The 17,966-nt window shown below is 43.1% G+C and overlaps 1 protein-coding gene across 4 annotated transcripts in view; it reads left to right on the top strand.

Moving 5' to 3' along the window:
* Astn2 (astrotactin 2) overlaps nt 1–17,966 on the top strand; it is a 698,452-nt gene that overhangs the window by 382,491 nt on the left and 297,995 nt on the right. For all 4 annotated transcript variants that reach the window (XM_048813212.1, XM_048813214.1, XM_048813213.1 and 1 more), the window contains one exon: nt 17,600–17,684. In XM_048813212.1, the coding sequence (XP_048669169.1) occupies nt 17,600–17,684 (85 nt within the window). The remainder of the gene's footprint in view (nt 1–17,599; nt 17,685–17,966) is intronic.

Below are 17,966 nucleotides of genomic sequence, written 5' to 3' on the forward strand. Positions count from 1 at the left end.
ACTGGAGGACTCTTCGTAAAGGAGTGTTATCATCTAACTTACATCTTTTTTTTTAATATAGAAATTTTTTTAGAATAAATTTTGGTTGCATGTGGACACAATATCTTTATTTATTTTTATGTGGTGCTGGGGATAGAACCCAGTGCCTCACACATGGGAGGCAAGTGCTCTACCACTGAAATACAGCCCCAGCCCCCAATTTACATCTTAAGAGGATTCCTCTATAGGGACAGGGGAGGTATCAGGGACTAAAGAGATAATTCAGGGCACAGATGACAGTTGTTTGGATCAGAGTGGCAGAAGTGGCACTAGAGAGAAGTGGCTAGAATCCAGGTATTGCATGCCATATGTTGCTTTTATTTACTGAACACCAATTATTTGATAGGCGTTGCACTCAGTATTGGAAATAGTGGACTAAAGAAGCTGCTGGTCTGCTCCCTGGAGCTTCAACTAAACTGATTTCATGCTTTGACATCAGAATTAAGGAATTTATTTGCTGAGTCTCTGTGTGTGAGCTCCAGACCCAGTTTTCACACCGTGTCTAAAGATAAAACCCAGGAGAGGATGACACCAAGGACCCAGGATGAGAGGAGAAGGGAAACACTGGAATAAACATGTAATACAAGTGAGAGGCTGAATAGAGCTTTTTTTGACCATGAGGTCAAGCAGAGCTGGGACCATTGCAAGGTAGGTAAGGAGGCTTGGCACTCGGTCTCAGGTGGCAATCCTGTATTTGGTGGCAACTCTGCACTTGTGTGTCCCTGAGTACCCCATGAATTTGGAGAGGGAAAAGTAACAGTTTGTGACCATTGCCTCTCCCACCTTCCACCTGAGAAGTCTTTAAACTCTCCTACAGTGGCATAATGGGAGTGTATAGAAGAGGAAGTTCCATGGCCCTGCAGGTCACCTAGTGCAGCTTTGTCCTTGGACCCTCAATGAGATTGTGTCCAGAGAGTAGTTTCACTCAGCAACTTAGTGAGTTGTAGAGCAGAAGTCACCTGACTTCTTTGCCGAAGCTCAATTCCCCTGCATCTTAAGAACATCCTAAGCAATCAAAATATTTTATCCTTGGGATGTACACCTCCCACCTCCAGCTGCAGCTTGAGCCATGGCATTTGGGTGCAGGCTTCTGGCAGTGTCCTTTGGGGCTTGTCTTGTAGGGATATGATCATATACGTTCATTCCTGAAAAATGTTTCAGGGCAAAGCACCTGGGGCATGGCAGTATCCCCTGCCCAAGCTTCATAGATGTCTTATTTCACAAACATTGACTAAGCCCAAGATTGACTTGGTCACCAGGGAGGGATTGTGAGAGACTCTGCCACCACCGCTTGCTGGTAATCTGGCTGTGTTAATGTTGGGCCCTATATTGGTTTTGGAGAGGCAGTCAGGGCAAGATGGAAAGAGTCTAGGCACTGAAGTCAGATAGGCAGACTGGGATGAAAATCTTGACTAAGCCCCTGACTCTTGATACTATGTTGAGAAAATCACTTAATTTCCCCAAGCTTCAATTTCCTGCTCTTTTGTTTCTCTCTCTCCTTTTCCTTCTTTCCCTCTGCTTCAAGGAAAAGTATTCACCTTTGCTATATTATTGTCATGATTGTTCACCTATACAAAGTAATTCCTACATTATATGGCAAATATTCATGTTCAGGAAATGGGAATTATTAAATTAGGGGCAAAAAGAACCCCCAGTGTTGGCAGTGCTTAACCCACAAAAGACTTAATCGTGATGGAATGGCAAACATTATGGCAGATTTCTGAGCAGAAGGGGCCTCCTGGAAGCCACTTGAAATACACCAGTTACTCATAGCACTAGACTTTTTTTGGTGATTTCATACAGTCGGTAGGGGGACCACCCATTGCCCCACACTATCCTTTCTCCTCTGTTTGAACACACACTTGTCCCGGCCTATGGTTACAGTGTTGAATGGTCTCTTTATGAAAACTGTACTAGGTGGGTTTCCGTTTCTACCAGACAGTGGGGGGCAGGGTATGGACTTATATCATCACACCAGGAGTCCCCTTCAGGACAGGGAATCCAGGAATTTAAGATGCTCCGATCATGTCAGAGAGGTCAGGCAGACTTGCTCTGCACGGCGCGAACAGCCTGCCGCAACTTCTCAATGGCCAGAAATGGACATAATAGCGAAGGCTGACTCTGATGAGGCCTGGTGCGGGCCCCTTGGACATGCATTGCTTGATTTTAATGATTCATGATGATTCTCCATCATATACCAGGAAATGTACTGTGAAAACGTTTTGTAAAAGAATGTGTGGCCTTAGTAATGGGAACTCGTGCTGTTCTGCAATTAAATCATTGCCAGAAAGTGGGGGCTGCTGAGGCCACAGACTGGGGTGTGGCTGACTCGTGTTGCTGGGGAGGCAGAGAGAATGGAAGAGGGAAAGGAAGCAAAGGAAAGAAGGAAAGGGGGAGAGAGAAACAAAATGAGGGTGGGTGGAATTAACAAGAAATGGTCGTATTCTTTGTGGCAAGCAGCTTTACAGGCCCTGCCTTAGTTAATCTTCACATTTACCCTTGAAGAAGATGGATTTTTCCCTCTTATTTGTGGATGAGGAAATTAAGGTGGATCTTGGGGCCTCTCTGACTCTAAACCTGAGTGTTCTCTGCAGAGAGCTATAAAAGAGAGACACGGAGAAAGAGACAATAAGGAAGAGACACACAGGGAGAGAGAGACGATGACAGAGAAGCAGACACCTAAGAGGGAGACGGGCATTGATTAAAACACAAAGATGGAGAATATAAAGGAGAGCCAGCGTTAGAAGGGGAAAGAGAATCATCACCCAGAACAGGGCAAGGAGGTAAGGGGGAGCAAAGCCATGAATATGAATAAAATCAGGAGTGAGATTAGAAAGTGAAAATTAGTTGGGTTCAGCAGAGTGACACATTATGTCAAGTGGCATAATATTCCAGATGGAAGGGGCTGGAAATGACGGTGCTCTTGTTTCTTGGGGAAGCTAGCTATGACCCTGACCATCTGCCTACATCTGAGGTCGAGGTTGTTCTGAGGAGGGGACCTCTCTGGAAACCAGGGCAGACGTTGCTTGCTACCACAAGTGCACCTCATTTCCCCCAATTCCTGACTGGTTAAAGGAGAGGTCCCACCCTTCTCTGACCAGGGGTCTCTGTCTGTCTTGTTTTATGGCATCAATGACATGGACGGAACACGCAGCTATGGCCCTGTGCATTCAGACTATACTCTGGGAAATCACTCGTCTTTTAGCTTTAATTCTATAAATGCAATTTGATTTTAAACTACCAAAGATAACTGATGCATGGAAGGAAAAAAAAAAAACATCATCAATGAGTCTCTTTTGGAGTGAAGAACCCATTTGCAAAATGAATAATTACCCATGGCTTAATTTATTTTGTATATTTCACTTTGCTGTTTCAGGTTTTGTTCAGGCAGGCAACAGCTACATTATAAATCATCATGCATTCCAAATGGCTTAAATATATATTTTATTCTTGCATTCTCATGAATAGGAGAGGACAGAACTTATGTTCCTTATGTTTTATGCTAGAAGGATGAATCTCGGAGAGATGAAACAGCTTCATAAGGCCACCCAGCACCTTGCATGAACACAGAGCTCCAGAGTCCCATGCCCTTGACAACCACATTACATTCTCTCATCTTCTTTCCCTTAAGCTCCAGTAGAAGTGTGGTGGGTAGACACGTAGGGTCATCCAGGTGGGTCATTTTAATGAAATATAGGGTCATGCTGAGCCCTTTTGTTCTTGCATGGTTTAGTAGTGGGGATCACTGGCTCCAGAGTCCAACAGTTCTGGATTCAAATCCTGACCATGTTTCTTTCTAGCTGTCGAACTGAGATCAAGTCATTTAATCTCTGTGAGATTCAGTTTCCTCATCTATGAACTCGGGACAATATTAGCACTTGTACATGGAGTAGTTCATTGGAATAAATGTGAAAAGGCAGACTGATCATATCATGTTGAGCAAGCATTTCCTAGCCAAGTTATAACCAAGGGATCAGCAAGGAATGTTAAGGCAGCTGACTTTCTAGTAACCATCATAGCAAAAGCAGATGATATTTATGGAGCCCATACTGGGAATTGAGCATTTTTCATATTGTTCAATGAAAAGGGCAGGGGTGATTCACTTGGAAATGAGGAAGCTGAATTTTGGTCAGAGAGAGAATATTTTATAGTCACAAAGATATTGGTTGATGAATGCAGAGTTCACAGCCCATTCTGACTCCAGCGCCTGTCTCACCTGCTTTAAGCTGCTTCTGACCATTCCCATCACTTGGATTCAGCTATTGGGAATGACTATTTTTGTAGAGGGGATGGAGGAATTCCAGGGGCTACCTCCTCATACTGCAGATCAGGTCAGGATTCCAGAGTATCATTAGATCTTCTGACTGCCTCCAGGGTGCCCTACTGATTGAGTGACATGAAGGAGACCTCCATTTCTCATTCACTCTGTGACCTGCCTTTGCCCTCCTCCTTCCCTCTGTATGGAAAATCTTACTTCCCCAGGAGAGGGAGGCATGAGGCATGGCAGCCCAGGGCAGCAGCACAGTGTCTAGAGCCAGGCTGGCTGGATTCCTGTCCTGGTCTTTCACTCTTAACTGCCTGCAAGATTCTTCACCTACTCTGGGCTTGGTCTCCTCATGTGTAAGATGGGGCAACGGCCCCCACCTCATAGGGTTATTTGGAGGATCACATGAACTAATATAAATGCAGAACTTCTTGCACTGACTGGCAGTTAATGATCTTCCCAGTTCCCTCTTATTATTTGGGTCCCCCCTCTTCCCTGGTGTGCATCCTGACCCTGGGGCAGAGCTCCACCCTCCTTCCTTTGGTTCCATGGCCTTTTGTACACACTCGTCTTTCAGCTCACATCAAAACTTGTGGCAGCAATGTATTTTCCTCCAAGTCACCCTCCTTGCATGATAGCAGCTTGAAGGAAGGAAATGGGATGGATTCATCTTTCAGCTCCCATCTCCCCAAGCCAGGTACACAGCAGTTATGCAGAGAATCACAACTTTACTAAAGATGTAAAATCTTTAGACTGACCCAGGGAGAAGATTCATGTGAGGAGGAGAAAGGAAAGAAGGTAGTAGAGCAGGAAGCCTGGGAGGGGAGCTGTAGCCAAGAAGTGAAACTCGCCAAACCAGAGAGGAAACATGGCCTTGGGTAGACCCAGCCAGGCCAGAGAGCAGCTATGCTAGCAGCGCCAGTGGCAGGAGCAATAATAACACTTCTGACTGAAGACCATTTATGTGTTCAGCAATATGGCAGGTAGTTTAAATGTGTTATTTACTATCCTTGTGGTTAATACATTAGGTTTGGAACACCCATTATATGAGTGTTAACTGAGGACCAGAGATGCAGTGGTTGATCCCAACTGTGTGGTCAGTAATGAACAAGTGGAAGATTCAGCCTCTCAGAATGGTTACTGTCCTTCTTCCCCTCCAGGCAATCCCTTGGCTCTCAATCCATTCCAGTTCATCCGAGAAGCTCAGAATAGAGGGTTCTGGGAGGAAGCAGGGAGATGGTGGCCAAAGGGCAATTTCTCGCCCAGTGGGCCCAGCTCTGAGCATCCTTATGGAGTATCTCATGGAGTATCCTTCCTGGTGATCAGACATGACTGCTCTGTGTCCCTTCCAGCCTCTTGATGGTTTTCTTCACCCTCCACTCATCCTTGATCAGCCATGAGTTTAAGGGGGGGGGGGGTGTTCTCTCCACATGCTTATCTCTTACACATTAATGCATAGATAACCTCATGAGTGGTTTGCTCAGAGGTAGAGGAGATTAGAGAAAAAGAGGCAGTGGATCCAGTGGAGGGGGTCACTCTAGATGAAACTCTAGACCAGGGGCCTTCAAGTGACCTGACTATTAGCTTCTCCCCAGCCTGGACCACTCTACATGGCTGAGCCAGCACCACTTGTTCCTCAGATAGCCTTGATTAAGGACCCTGACCTCCATTACCAGCCTGTGCCTCTGGAAACTTTTGGCCTGTGGTTGTTTGTCTTCAGGCTCTTGGAGCATGCTGACAGATGGCAAAGGAGGGCTGGCACTAAGATGCGGGCTTCCAGCTTTGTCTCCAGTGTTTTGGGAAGGGCAAGGCTGAAATGTCTCACACTGGCGATGTAAAAAGTAAGGGAGACCAGAAGCCCATGCAAGGTGGCTTAGCTGTCATTAAGACCCCTCATTATACAGATAGAGAAACTGGGTCAAAGGAGGAGGAGTCCTGTCCCAGGGTACACAGGATTTGGGGCCAAGTAGGTGCCTAAACAGTCTTCTTCTCCTCCTGGAATTCTAAGTGAGAGCTCTTTTTATTTCACTTCAATCCTATTTTTTTGCTTCACCCTCTTTGTTATTTCATTCTAATACTATTCCCTAAACTCCCAAACCTCCCGCAACTACCCTGTTCCCCAGAGAGATGCTGACTTCAAGAGAGCGTTTTAGAGGAAAGGTCATGACTGTAACTTGAACAAAGTTTGGGAGTGTGTTTTGGATTTCTGAATACTACCTGCTTATTTTACATATGGGAACACTGAAGCAGAGACAGGTAAGATGATTTGTAGAGGAATCAGTGTTATAAAATATAATCCTTGATGATTCTGATTACATTCAAAACTGCCTGCGTTATCTCATTCCTTTACTAAGTTGTCATTTTTCCCATTTAATTTTTCTTTGCCTCCGATTCCCTCTCACCCTCTGATCTCTCTTTCATTTATCTCATCCCTCCCATGCCCAGGCTCTGCTTTTCCCAAGGAGTGGAATCAAGGCAGATCTGCTGCAAGAAGCTCTGTAGGGTCTGCAGTTGGATCTGCGGTCGGGGGTTGTACCAGTAGATCCAGGGGAAGTTAAAGCAGGAAAGGTAAAATGGAGGGAGAGACTGAAAATAGGGTCATTAGTGACAATAATGTTATAGTAGTGTGCACGGACAATATCAAGGGCCTGAACAGGGCAATGACAGTAAGGAGACACAGGAAGGAAGGGTGCTAAGTGACACAGGAAATGTAGAATAGAAGAATTCAGATACTGAAGGTAAAAAATAATAATAAAAATAGGACCCAGTTTCTGAAGTTTGGAAAGAAAGTAGTGTCATGACTTGTAAAGATGAAGTCATATATGTTTGAGATACCTCACAAGCTTTTGCTTTTCTGATAATACTGAACAGCGAGCACAGCTTTATACTGTCCACAACTCTAAGCATTTTGTTTCTCCTTGACACACTTGTGGGTGGACTGAAGTAGGCAGGATTCGGCTTCATTTGACTCGAAGCTTAGGCTGAATCCAGTTATGATCCACACAGCTCATCCTCCCTGAATCAGCCATTCCTTGTGGGTATTTTTCTTATGACAAGAGGCAAGAGTATGAGACAGAAAGCCTAGCGGCACAAGTACACTTCAAACATTTCATATCATGTTTTCCACCATCTCATTGGCCAAGCCAATCAACATACTAAGCCTGAGGACAAAGAGTAGGAAAGAAATTTCCTTTTCACAGTCAGCTGTGGCAAAGATATTCATGCATAATACTATTACAGGGAAATGAATACTAGGAACCAATAATCCAATCTAATATGGGATAGTAAGTTTTCCTTTAGCATCCCCTTATCTCTCATTCTTGTGCCCTTTTCCCCACTCTCTTAAGACTTGTCCTCTTGAAGAGCTAACACAGAGTTTGGGAGTAGACAAACAGATCTGGACTTGGATATTTACTCCTCTGATCACAACCTTGCACAACTTCCACTCACCAAGTCTCAGCTTCATGTTACTTAAAGTGTAGTCTGTAACATCTCCCTCCCAGTGTTGTCATAAATACCAGAAATCATTTGCATAAGATGAACATGTAGTTGATGCTTAATGAGCTGTAGTTTTGATGCTACCTTGAAAGTCAGTTTTTTCATTGACTGTCAATGAAAGTCAGCTTTGCATTGCTGTGACAAAATACCTGAGAAAATCAACTTAGAGGAGGAAACATTTATTTTAGCTCCTGGTCTCAGAGGCTTCAGTCCATGGTTAGTGGGTTTCATTTTTATAAGTGTATGATGATGCAGAACATCATGGTAGAGAGGGTATGGTGGAAAGAGTTACTCACTTAATAGCTGGGAAGGAGAAGGAGGGAGGAAAGCGGGGAGAGAGACAGAGGAGAGAGATTGAGAGGGAGTGAAGCATATCTAGGGAGAAAATAAATTCTTCAAGGTTACACAGGCAGTGACCCATCTCTTTAAACTAGGTCCCCTCTCCCAATAGTACCACCACTAGGGAACCAAACCTCCAACACAAGAATTTTAGGGGACATTCCAGATTCAAATTGTAACATTGTGTCTCTGGCCCCCAAAGGCTCATGCCCATGTAACAGTGCAAAAGGAATTTAGTCCCTACCCAAGAGTCCTCAAAGTCTCATCAGTTCCAGCATTGCTCAAAAGTCCCTGATTCAAGAGAAACCCTTAGTTGTGAGCTCCTGTGAAATAAAAAGAAAATAACACACTTACAACAAGCAAAGGTGGGAAAGGCAAAATAAACATCCCAACTCCAAGAGAAAGGAATAGGAGAATACAAGATAGGATTGGACCCAAGCAAGGACGGAACCCAGGAGGGTAAAATCCTATAGCTCCTTATCCCTCACCTGGGGCACCTGTGAGTTTGAAAGGGCACAGGTAGCCCCTGCCCATGCTATGGATGTGCCCCTTGCAGCCCACACGGCCTGTTCTTGGGCTGGCTCTGCTTGTTGCCTGCTGGTTTCCTGGGCAGACATTCCATGCTCTTGACATCTCCAACATCCTGGGGTCTCTACGGCAATTTTGGCTTCATTCTGATGGCTTCACATGCCACCCTTTCAAGGCCTGCCTTTAGGACCCCAGACCCTGCCACACATTGCCTAACCTCCCCAGCCTTCCTTGGAATCTGGAGGTCTCCATGGCCCCATAATACTTGCATTCCGCAAGCCTATAAAACCAACACCGCATGTATGATGCTAAGGTCTCCTGCCATTGGGAGCAATAGCCAGGCTCCTGTGAACAGGGCTGCAGCATCCTCTAAGTGCCTGGATGGCTGAACATGGTGAAAGGGAACCTGGAAGATAATTCCCCAGGCAGTCCCATGGGAACAGGGTACCCTGGGTATGCTTTTCTTAAAGCAGAGTCTTTGGAAGGAGTTTAAACTTTATGTCCTTGCACATGTGGTGGGTGATAGGTGAGGTCTGGCCAATTCCTGAGATGCCTGCAAGGTATCTTTTATATTGTCCTGGTGCAAATTATCAGTTTTTATTTTATATTTTAATGACAACCACTCCCTCTTTGGCTCTACTTTTACTTACACTTTTCTGGTCAAATTGCCAAGCTTTTCAAATATTCCAGTGAATGTCTTGCTCCCAATTCTCACTCTAAGTCAGCTAAACACTGCCAGTAATACCCATGATACCACCTGAAAACTGCTGCCTCAAAATTTCCTTCACTAGTTTAATTAGTCCATCACCTTTAAACCCAAGCTCACACAAAGTCTCAGGGAATGGAAAAAATATATAAAGGTTCTTTGCCAGAATGTAACATGTATTGCCTTTATGCCAACTCACAATAAAGTCCTCATTCCCATTTGAAACCTCATCAGCACAAGTCTTTGTTTTCCACATTCCTATTAGCATTCTGTTCTTCTGAGCTCACAACAGATTTGTCCACTAACCTCCACTTACAACATTCTAAGGCTTCTCTATCCTGCATCTTCCAAAGATTTCCAAATTCTTCTCACAAACCAGTTCCAAAGGCTTCTGAACCACTTCTGAAAGTGAAGTCAGCAACAACTCCACTTCTCAGCACCAATTTTCTGTGTTCATCTGCTTTTTGCTGCTATGACAAAATACCGGAGAAAATCAACTTAGAGGAGGATACGTTTATTTTGGCTAATAGTTTCAAAGATTTCAGTCCACGGTCAGCTTATCCCATTGCTGTGGCCTGTGGTAAGGCAGAACATCAGGATAGAGAAGTTGTAGTGAAACAGAGCTGCTCACTTCTTAACAGCAGAAAATCAGAGAGTGGGAAAGAGCAAGGAACGGGGGACAAAATAAATCCTTAAAGATCATGACCACCTCTTCCAAATAGACCCTGCCCCCTGAAGTTTCATCTCTTCCCAATATTGACACAAGCTGGGGTTCAAGACTCCAACACATGTGCCTTTGGAGGACATTCCAGATTCAAAGTACAACACTACTCCTTGGCTTATCCGTGCTAGTAGAAAATCAATTCAACCACCCAATATTATATAGGTATTATGAATTCAAGACAGTCCTCACATAAAATTATACATTTGAACAGGGAAAATTGAGGAGAACAAGACATAACCTTTAGTTTTAGAGGAACTTTAAAAGCAGTAGGGTGAGAATTTAAATGCACGGAAATCCAAGGTCCCTGATTTTGTTCCTAACCCTCAATGTTTAGCACATAATAATGGTCAAATTAAATGCAGATCTCCTTGTTATTGTCCTTGTGATTCTGATTATTGCTCGGATACTTGTAAATGGTCTAAATGACCATGAGCTTTAGATCTCATTCTATGACTGTGGGCAAGGGATTAGTTGAGTTTGAGTTTCAGTTTCCTTATTTTACAATGAGAGCATTTGTACTTTCTTCTAAGCACTTGTCATGAATGGGACCTGCCATAACATATGTCAGGTATCTTCCATCATTGAGAGCAATAAGCGGGTTCTCAGTAATGTTATTTCCAGTCCAAGCCTCCCCGACCCTGTGCCTTGGCCCTGAGCTAGATCTAGCAATACATACGCAGAGAGACCCGGAATGGCCCATTCAGAGTCAGAACAGACCAGGATGCTGTGCTTATTGTTCTGAAGGCCCAGAGAAATGTCTTTGCAAGCCACAGGGACAAGAAAAGTAAATGGGAAAGTGAACAGCAGGCTCTGTGTCTGGCCTGTGATGATAAGTGATGACTGAGTTGGAAGCAAGTGAAAATGGAATCATAAAAGGATGACCGGCTGGGAGGAGGGGAGCCAGCCAGCCAGGCGGGCTTGGGAAGGAGGCTTTGCACCTATCCAGCACTCTCTCAGACAGGCTGTGAGCACCTCTGAGCTGTGGGGAGCAGGGAAGGCAGCAGGCCCCTATCTCGCCTTGTCTGCCTGCACCTCCTTCAGCGGGATGTTCCATGGACACAGGCAGCAGATGTTAGTGATTCTGGAAGGGTGGAGAACATTCTTGGGTATGGTCTCACTTAAAATGCCCCAAATTTACAGATTTTTTTAAAAAAGTCCCTTTGGCTTTGTAAAAGGCATACCTTGGTATTATGGTTTGGATATGATGTGTCCCCCAAAAGCTCCTGTTAATGTAGGAATGTTCAGAGGTGAAATGATTAGACTGGGAGAACTATAAACTAGTTAGTGGATTAATCCACTGATGGATTAATAATTTGAACTGTTTTCCTGGCTGATAACTGTAGGCAGGTAGATTATGGTTGGAGGAAGTAGGTCACTGGGGAGCATGCCTTGGGGGGCTATATTTTGTCCCTGGCACCTTGATGTCTCTGCTTCCTGGCTGCCATGACCTGAGCATCTTTCTTATGCCACTCCCTTTCACCATGATGTTCTGCCTTACATCAGGCCTGCAGCAATGGAGTCAGCTGACCATGGGCTCAGACCTCTATAATCATGAGTCCAAAATAAACTTTTCATCTTCCAAGTTGTTCTTGTCGATATTTCGGTCACAGCAATGAAAAACTAACACACTTGGATTTTTGAGACAATCTTTCAACCTAAGCACCTTTTTTTTCCATTAAACTAAGATGCTGAACTGGCTCTCTAACCCAAGAACAATAATAAGAAATCAAACCACCATTCATTACCTTTTCAGCAACAAGAAAAGTGCCAAAGAGTATGCTGAGCCTTTTCAAACATGTCTCTTGAACCTTCCAGCAATGTATGATGTCGTCCTTACTACAGATAAAGAAAGAGGCCCAGAGGAAAAGGAAGCAGCTTGATCAAGTTTGCTCAGGCTCTGAGGGCAGATCCGGGATTTAAATCCAGGATAAAAGGATCCACTGTCTGAACCATTTTATCACATTGGCCTTAGATGGTGAGCAGGGAGGCACTGACCACTTGGCAGTGGCTTAGAAGAGCACCATATAGGATGAGCCCAGCTTGTCCATTATGAAGGGGTTCTGTTGTTGTTCTCCAGGAGTTTATAGGGTGACAGTGCATGTAACATAAAATGAGAACTCAATAAATGGGACCTGGGAGACAGAAAGAGTAAATATCTTAAAACCAACGCAGTTCATGTAGAGCTGAAGATACAGAGTCTTAGTAACCAGCATGATAGAAATTCACTTAATTGAATTCCCTTATGGAAACCACTTTAATGAAGAGATTAAACTTTTTTAGGTCTGCATTATTAACCACATATAAATGTATGTTTTTAATGTGCTTAAGGATATTTTAAATTCATTTAACTTTTTTTTATAGTACCTGCTTGGAAATGTAATATTCTCATTATAGAAAGATTAGAAATGTCATAGGAGCACAAAGAGCAAAATTTGCTAGAAAGGCTTCAAAGTACACTGAAGGATTAATATCACCAATGCAACAGAAGGAATACTGGTTCTGGTGGCCAATAGCCCTGAGTTCTAATCCTGACTGAGACAGAAGCCAGTCCAGTGATTTGGTCAAATCCCTTCAATCCCTTAACTCTAATATTCCCTTCTGAAAAATAAAGCCAGAAATATGAAAGATGAACTAGAGGACCTTGAAGGGCGTTTTCTGCTCTCATATGGAATAGAATTCTGTTGTAGACATTTTGTGAGCACTTATGTTTACAGTCCACATTTTCCTAGCAAATACCTTTCATGGATGGAAGTTTCTTGGAGTCCTTAGCAACATCATCATTATTCTAAATGAACTCAGTCTGAGTTCATGACAAGTATAATGTATTTACATATTAACTAATTTGTCCATCCATCCATCCATTCATCAAATGAGTTGCCTACTCTTCATCAGGTACTATACTCTTCATTGAGATAAGGATGATTAAGAAAATGTTTCTGCAATCAAGAAGTTCTAGTTTAGTGAGGGAAAGGGCAAATAAAAATCATTTCCCTGGCATTAGGCATTACTATTGTAAAATATGTGCTCTCACTTATTTACCTTTTGTTTACGGAATGCCTGCTGTGTACCAGGCATTGCAGCAGATGCTGGGATGAGATAGTGAACCAGGTAGGTGTAACACTTTCTGTAAAGGATCTTCCATTGTAGTGAAAGGGGTTCACAGTCAGCATGCTGTCCCAGGAGAGCTGTTCCTTGACAGCCTGGCTGCCCTGGGGGTGCAGAGACAGAGCTAGAGAAAGGAGTCACCAAGGAAAGGGGTTAATAAGCCTCATCTCTGACTGTTAGAGCATCTTAGAGCAGGAAATGCTTGGTTGCAAATAGTGGAGAATTAGCTGAGTTATAAAAAATAGGAAATGTGAGTCAATAAAGCCAGTAGCTGTGGCATTGATGGAGATCTTGCCAGAGATACCCAGCCCACTGCTAAGAATGATCTCAGCTGTGGCTAAAACTGTGTCCAGAGAACAGAAGTTAGGGATTCAGAAAGGCAATACAAAAAAACTGATTCTTAGATGTCCTTCATTTCTGAGCACACTAATATAAACTTTTGGTTTGCAGCTGAGAAAACTAAGGCCCATAGAGAAGGAAATTACTTGTGTCCCTAGAGTTAATATGTGAACATACACCAAAACCCTGGGGCCATCTTGGAATTAAAGGAAAAGGGGTGGAAACTAATTTATTAACCATGAACTCATTGTCTACCGGAGCTGTGAGATATACTTTTCACTATTATAATTTCTTCTTCCATCAGTCCTGTGACATAGAGACATTACTATCACTTCCATTCTAGATATGAGAAAACGGAGACCAAAGAGGTGAAGCAGCTTCCCCAAGGCCACACAACTTCCAAGAGAGAATGTGAAGACTGAACAGCAGTCCGTCACCTGTCCCCAGCACTTGCGGGCTTTCCCTTCTGCCTATTTCCTGTTCTCCAGGCAGCCTTATGGGGATTCCTGGGATGGATACTTCTCATTTAAAAAATACAAATTTGTTGAATATTGAATGACAGTAATTAATGATCCATTCCTAGTCAAGAAAAAGTTGTTTAGTGAGCACACATAGGAAATGAGGAAAATAAAAATATAGCAGGACCTTTTTCCAAACAGACTTTTTATTGTCGCCAAAAATGAGCTGTGCCTTTACCTTGCAGAGCCACTGATAGGAGAGAGACGAACCTCAGCCTCTGCCCTTTCTATGACAAAGGAGCATCCTCCCTGCCACTGGAGCCTGGCTTCCTGTTCTGTTGCCCACAGTAACCATTTTACCTCTCCCATTATGAATCATGAGGTCTGCGGCTTTTGGCAGATCATAAATCAATCCTGGGAGTCTCGAGGACAAATCCCAGGACTTTTAATCTTTAATATTAGACGTGTTTAAGGTGGTGAATATTTCATGAAGGGGCGGTCGCATTTTAACACATCGTTAGTGACTCCCACCCCACCCTGCTTGGTAAATTACTCCCATCCAAATTCAAGGCCCTCAGCCCTTTCCCTCCACTTCCCTTAGCTCAGGAGTGGTCTGTCCAGTGGGTTGCACCCACCTACAGCACTCCCACCTTTAGAAGACCTCAGGTTTTGGGGTGGAGGCAGGGTTATAGAGAATATTCTAGCCTGGGGCCAGCCCCCTCACAGTTCACCAAGTACCCAGAGAAGAGGAACCACAGATTACTCCAGTCTGTCGCTCCTTCTGTCTTTCAACAATCTTGTCATGAATACTTCAAAGACTTTCTCTGACCCCTTCTTCACTCCATATTCTGTTCGACTGCCATTTCAGTTCAGCTACTATTTATGAACCAGGCTATTTGCCAAATACTTTCTAGGTGCCGAGGGTACAAAGATTAAACAGCACTGCAATACATAAACAATCGAGTTTTTTTTTATTATTTTAACACTAGAATGCCTTATATAAGATCCACTGCATTACATTTCTAGTTCATCAGTGAAAAAAGGAAGGTTTTTTTTTTTTTTTTGATGAACACAACATTTTGAAATTAGATCTGATGTAGTTTTCCCATGTACATATATGAAAACAACATAATGAATCCCACCACCATGTACCTCCATAAGAATGGGACTGTAACGAGAATAAGATGTATTCACGCTTGTGTGATTACATCAAAATGAATTCTGCTGTTATGTATAACTACAAAGAACCAACAAAAGAAACGAGGAGCTATTGGCAATAGTCGTAGAACCTGCATTACCCAGTATCTTGTTTGTTACTCGTTTCAGATGTACAAGGTTGAGAGAATCCTGAAACACAAGCTGTGTCATTGCAAGTAACATGAGCTTGTTAGCACCTGATTCAGTCTCCACATCCTCGTCAATGAAACAAAGATGATGGGAGACTTTTTTTTTCCTGAGACCTGCATAAAATAAGTTTACCCGACCAGATGAATTAACATGATGATGCTTTCTATTGTCATTAATTTTGGTACGCAGCAGCAGAGTGTTTATATGTGTTTTTTCTTAATTATAAAGAGAAAAAGAAACTCTAGGGAAAATGAAAACTCAAAAGTCCATAAATACCCCATATTCAACAGTATGTTTCCATGGACATAATTTGAAAATTCTTGGGTCGGGCCATCAGAATCACTGCAGGATGGAAGGGTTGTGAGTTCATTTGTGTATGTGTGTGTACATGTGTGTATTTGTCCATGTGTGAACTGTGTGTATGTGTGTGTAATCACCAAGGAAAGGAAGTAAGGCAGTTTGACAGCAATAGTAAAAATTTACCAGAGCCATGACAATTAATTACTCACTCACCTTACATTGTTGAGTACCAACTCTGCTCTACACAGTAGGCTGAGCCAGCCATCACAGTTCCTACCAGCACTTCCCAGGATGAGTTCCACAGAATGTTGATCCTATGAGTTGTTCCACCAGCAAGCCTCTCAAAGTAAAAAGAGGTGGGGAAAACTGTATGCATCACCCTCATGGAGAATCATGTTCCACCGGCTCCAGGGAAGGGTATAATATTTGCCAAAGTTATTTATTTATTTTTTTTTACAGAATCTATTTTTTGGTAAAGCATCTGTGAGCATTCCGCAAATATACGACGGGGTAGGGGGGACAATAAGTAAATGATTAAAAAAAAAAAAGGATTTCCCTCAACTTGAGAAGTACACAGTGGAACAGAAATTATTAACAGAGGACAGGACAGAGAGCTTCAGAAAACTCTTTTAGTATTCCAAACTGTAAAAGTATACTAGGAAATGGGATATGCACTAGCCAACTGAAATGAACTTGGCCAACAGGAGAATATGTTTCAGTGTGCAACACCAGCAAGCATTCATGCCACCAGAGACAGACATGGTCTGGGTTGGGGAGTGTGAATGGGTAGATGGAATGTAAGGAAAAAAAGAGATTGAATGAGAGGAGAAAGAGGACAAGAGAGGAGATGGGAGGGGAGGCTAGGAAAATTGTGTGACTCAGTTTTTTTTCACTGTGACAAAATACCTGAGGAAAACAATTTAAAGAAGTTAAAATTTATTTTGGCTTCTGGTTTCAAATGTTTCAGTTAATGGTCAGCTGGCTGTATTTTGTTCTGGACCTGTTATGAGGGAGTACATGGTAGAAAGGCATGGTGGAGTAAGCTTCTCACCTCTTGGCAGGGAAGAAGGAGAAAGGGAAATGGGCCAAGGACAAGATAACTCCCCAAGGGCATGCCTCAAAGGACCCACTCCATTCAACTAGTCCCCAAGTCCTCCCATTTGCACCACCACTCCATAGTCCAGTAAAATTATGGATCTGTCAATAGTTTGATCCAATGATGCTGGATCATTTATGAACCAGTCAGCTCTGAAGGCTCTACCTCTGAACACTGTTGCAATGAGGGCCAAGCCTTCAACATTTGAGCCTCTAGGGGATATTTTCAGATCCAAATGATACAGAAACAAGCTAAAATTTTTAAAATAAAACACCAAGACAAAATACATAAGACCAGGAGACCACAGGCAAATAATTGATTTTGTTTTCCTAAAGAGGAAGTTGACAGTTTCTTGAAGGAGGAGGTGGTGTGTGACTCAGGGCTTATGGATGATCAAGTCTTGCTCATTCGGGTGGAGAGAATTCAATTTTTGTTTACATACTTAAATAAATATATATTTTAAATAGATACGTATTATCATAATTTAATTATTTGGAAACTGACCCTTCCGTTTGTAGTGCCCTGGTCACTGGTCACTTCCTGTTTCCCTCATCAAGTTGGGAGGGCCTTGAGCTACCAGGTTGCACCTTTGGTCCCTGTGTCTCCAGTGCTAAGCTGAGAACTTGGCAGCATAGGTGATGGTCTTATTGAATGGATAAATGAGTGAGTGAACAAATGAATGCACAAATTGATATATTTTTCATGAACCATGGTGGTCCATGATCCAAAACAACCCTTTCTTTACGGGTTTTTCTGAAACTATCAGTTTACTTTATTTTCCAGGAAAGCAAGGAACCAGGGTAAAGCCTATTTTGAGAGGCAGCATTTCTCACGATTCCTTTCTGTTTGCTTCCAGGAGAGTGCAGCTGTCATGAAGGCTATGCCCCCGACCCTGTTCACCGACACCTCTGTGTGCGCAGTGACTGGGGACAGAGTGAAGGGTGAGTGGCACAGGACATTGAGAATAGGGCAGTGGTAGACCTGTCCCTACCTCCTCTGTTGTGTTACTGGGTGCCCAAAACCTCCCTAAGGAAGAATACTTTCTCTATTAGAGATGTCCTCCCGAAAACCCCAGTGGGAAGCAAATCCTACTTTCCCACTGAATCACATTTTAGAATTAAAGGTACATGATTGATGAATCTTCTAGAGCACAAAGGCTGGCATTTAAATGACCCCTCTAAATAAGAAGTGATCAATGAAAGCTTTCTTACATGGACTGAAGA

The sequence above is a fragment of the Marmota marmota genome, unplaced genomic scaffold (assembly GCF_001458135.2).
Source record: "Marmota marmota marmota unplaced genomic scaffold, marMar, whole genome shotgun sequence".
Lineage (NCBI taxonomy): Eukaryota > Metazoa > Chordata > Mammalia > Rodentia > Sciuridae > Marmota > Marmota marmota.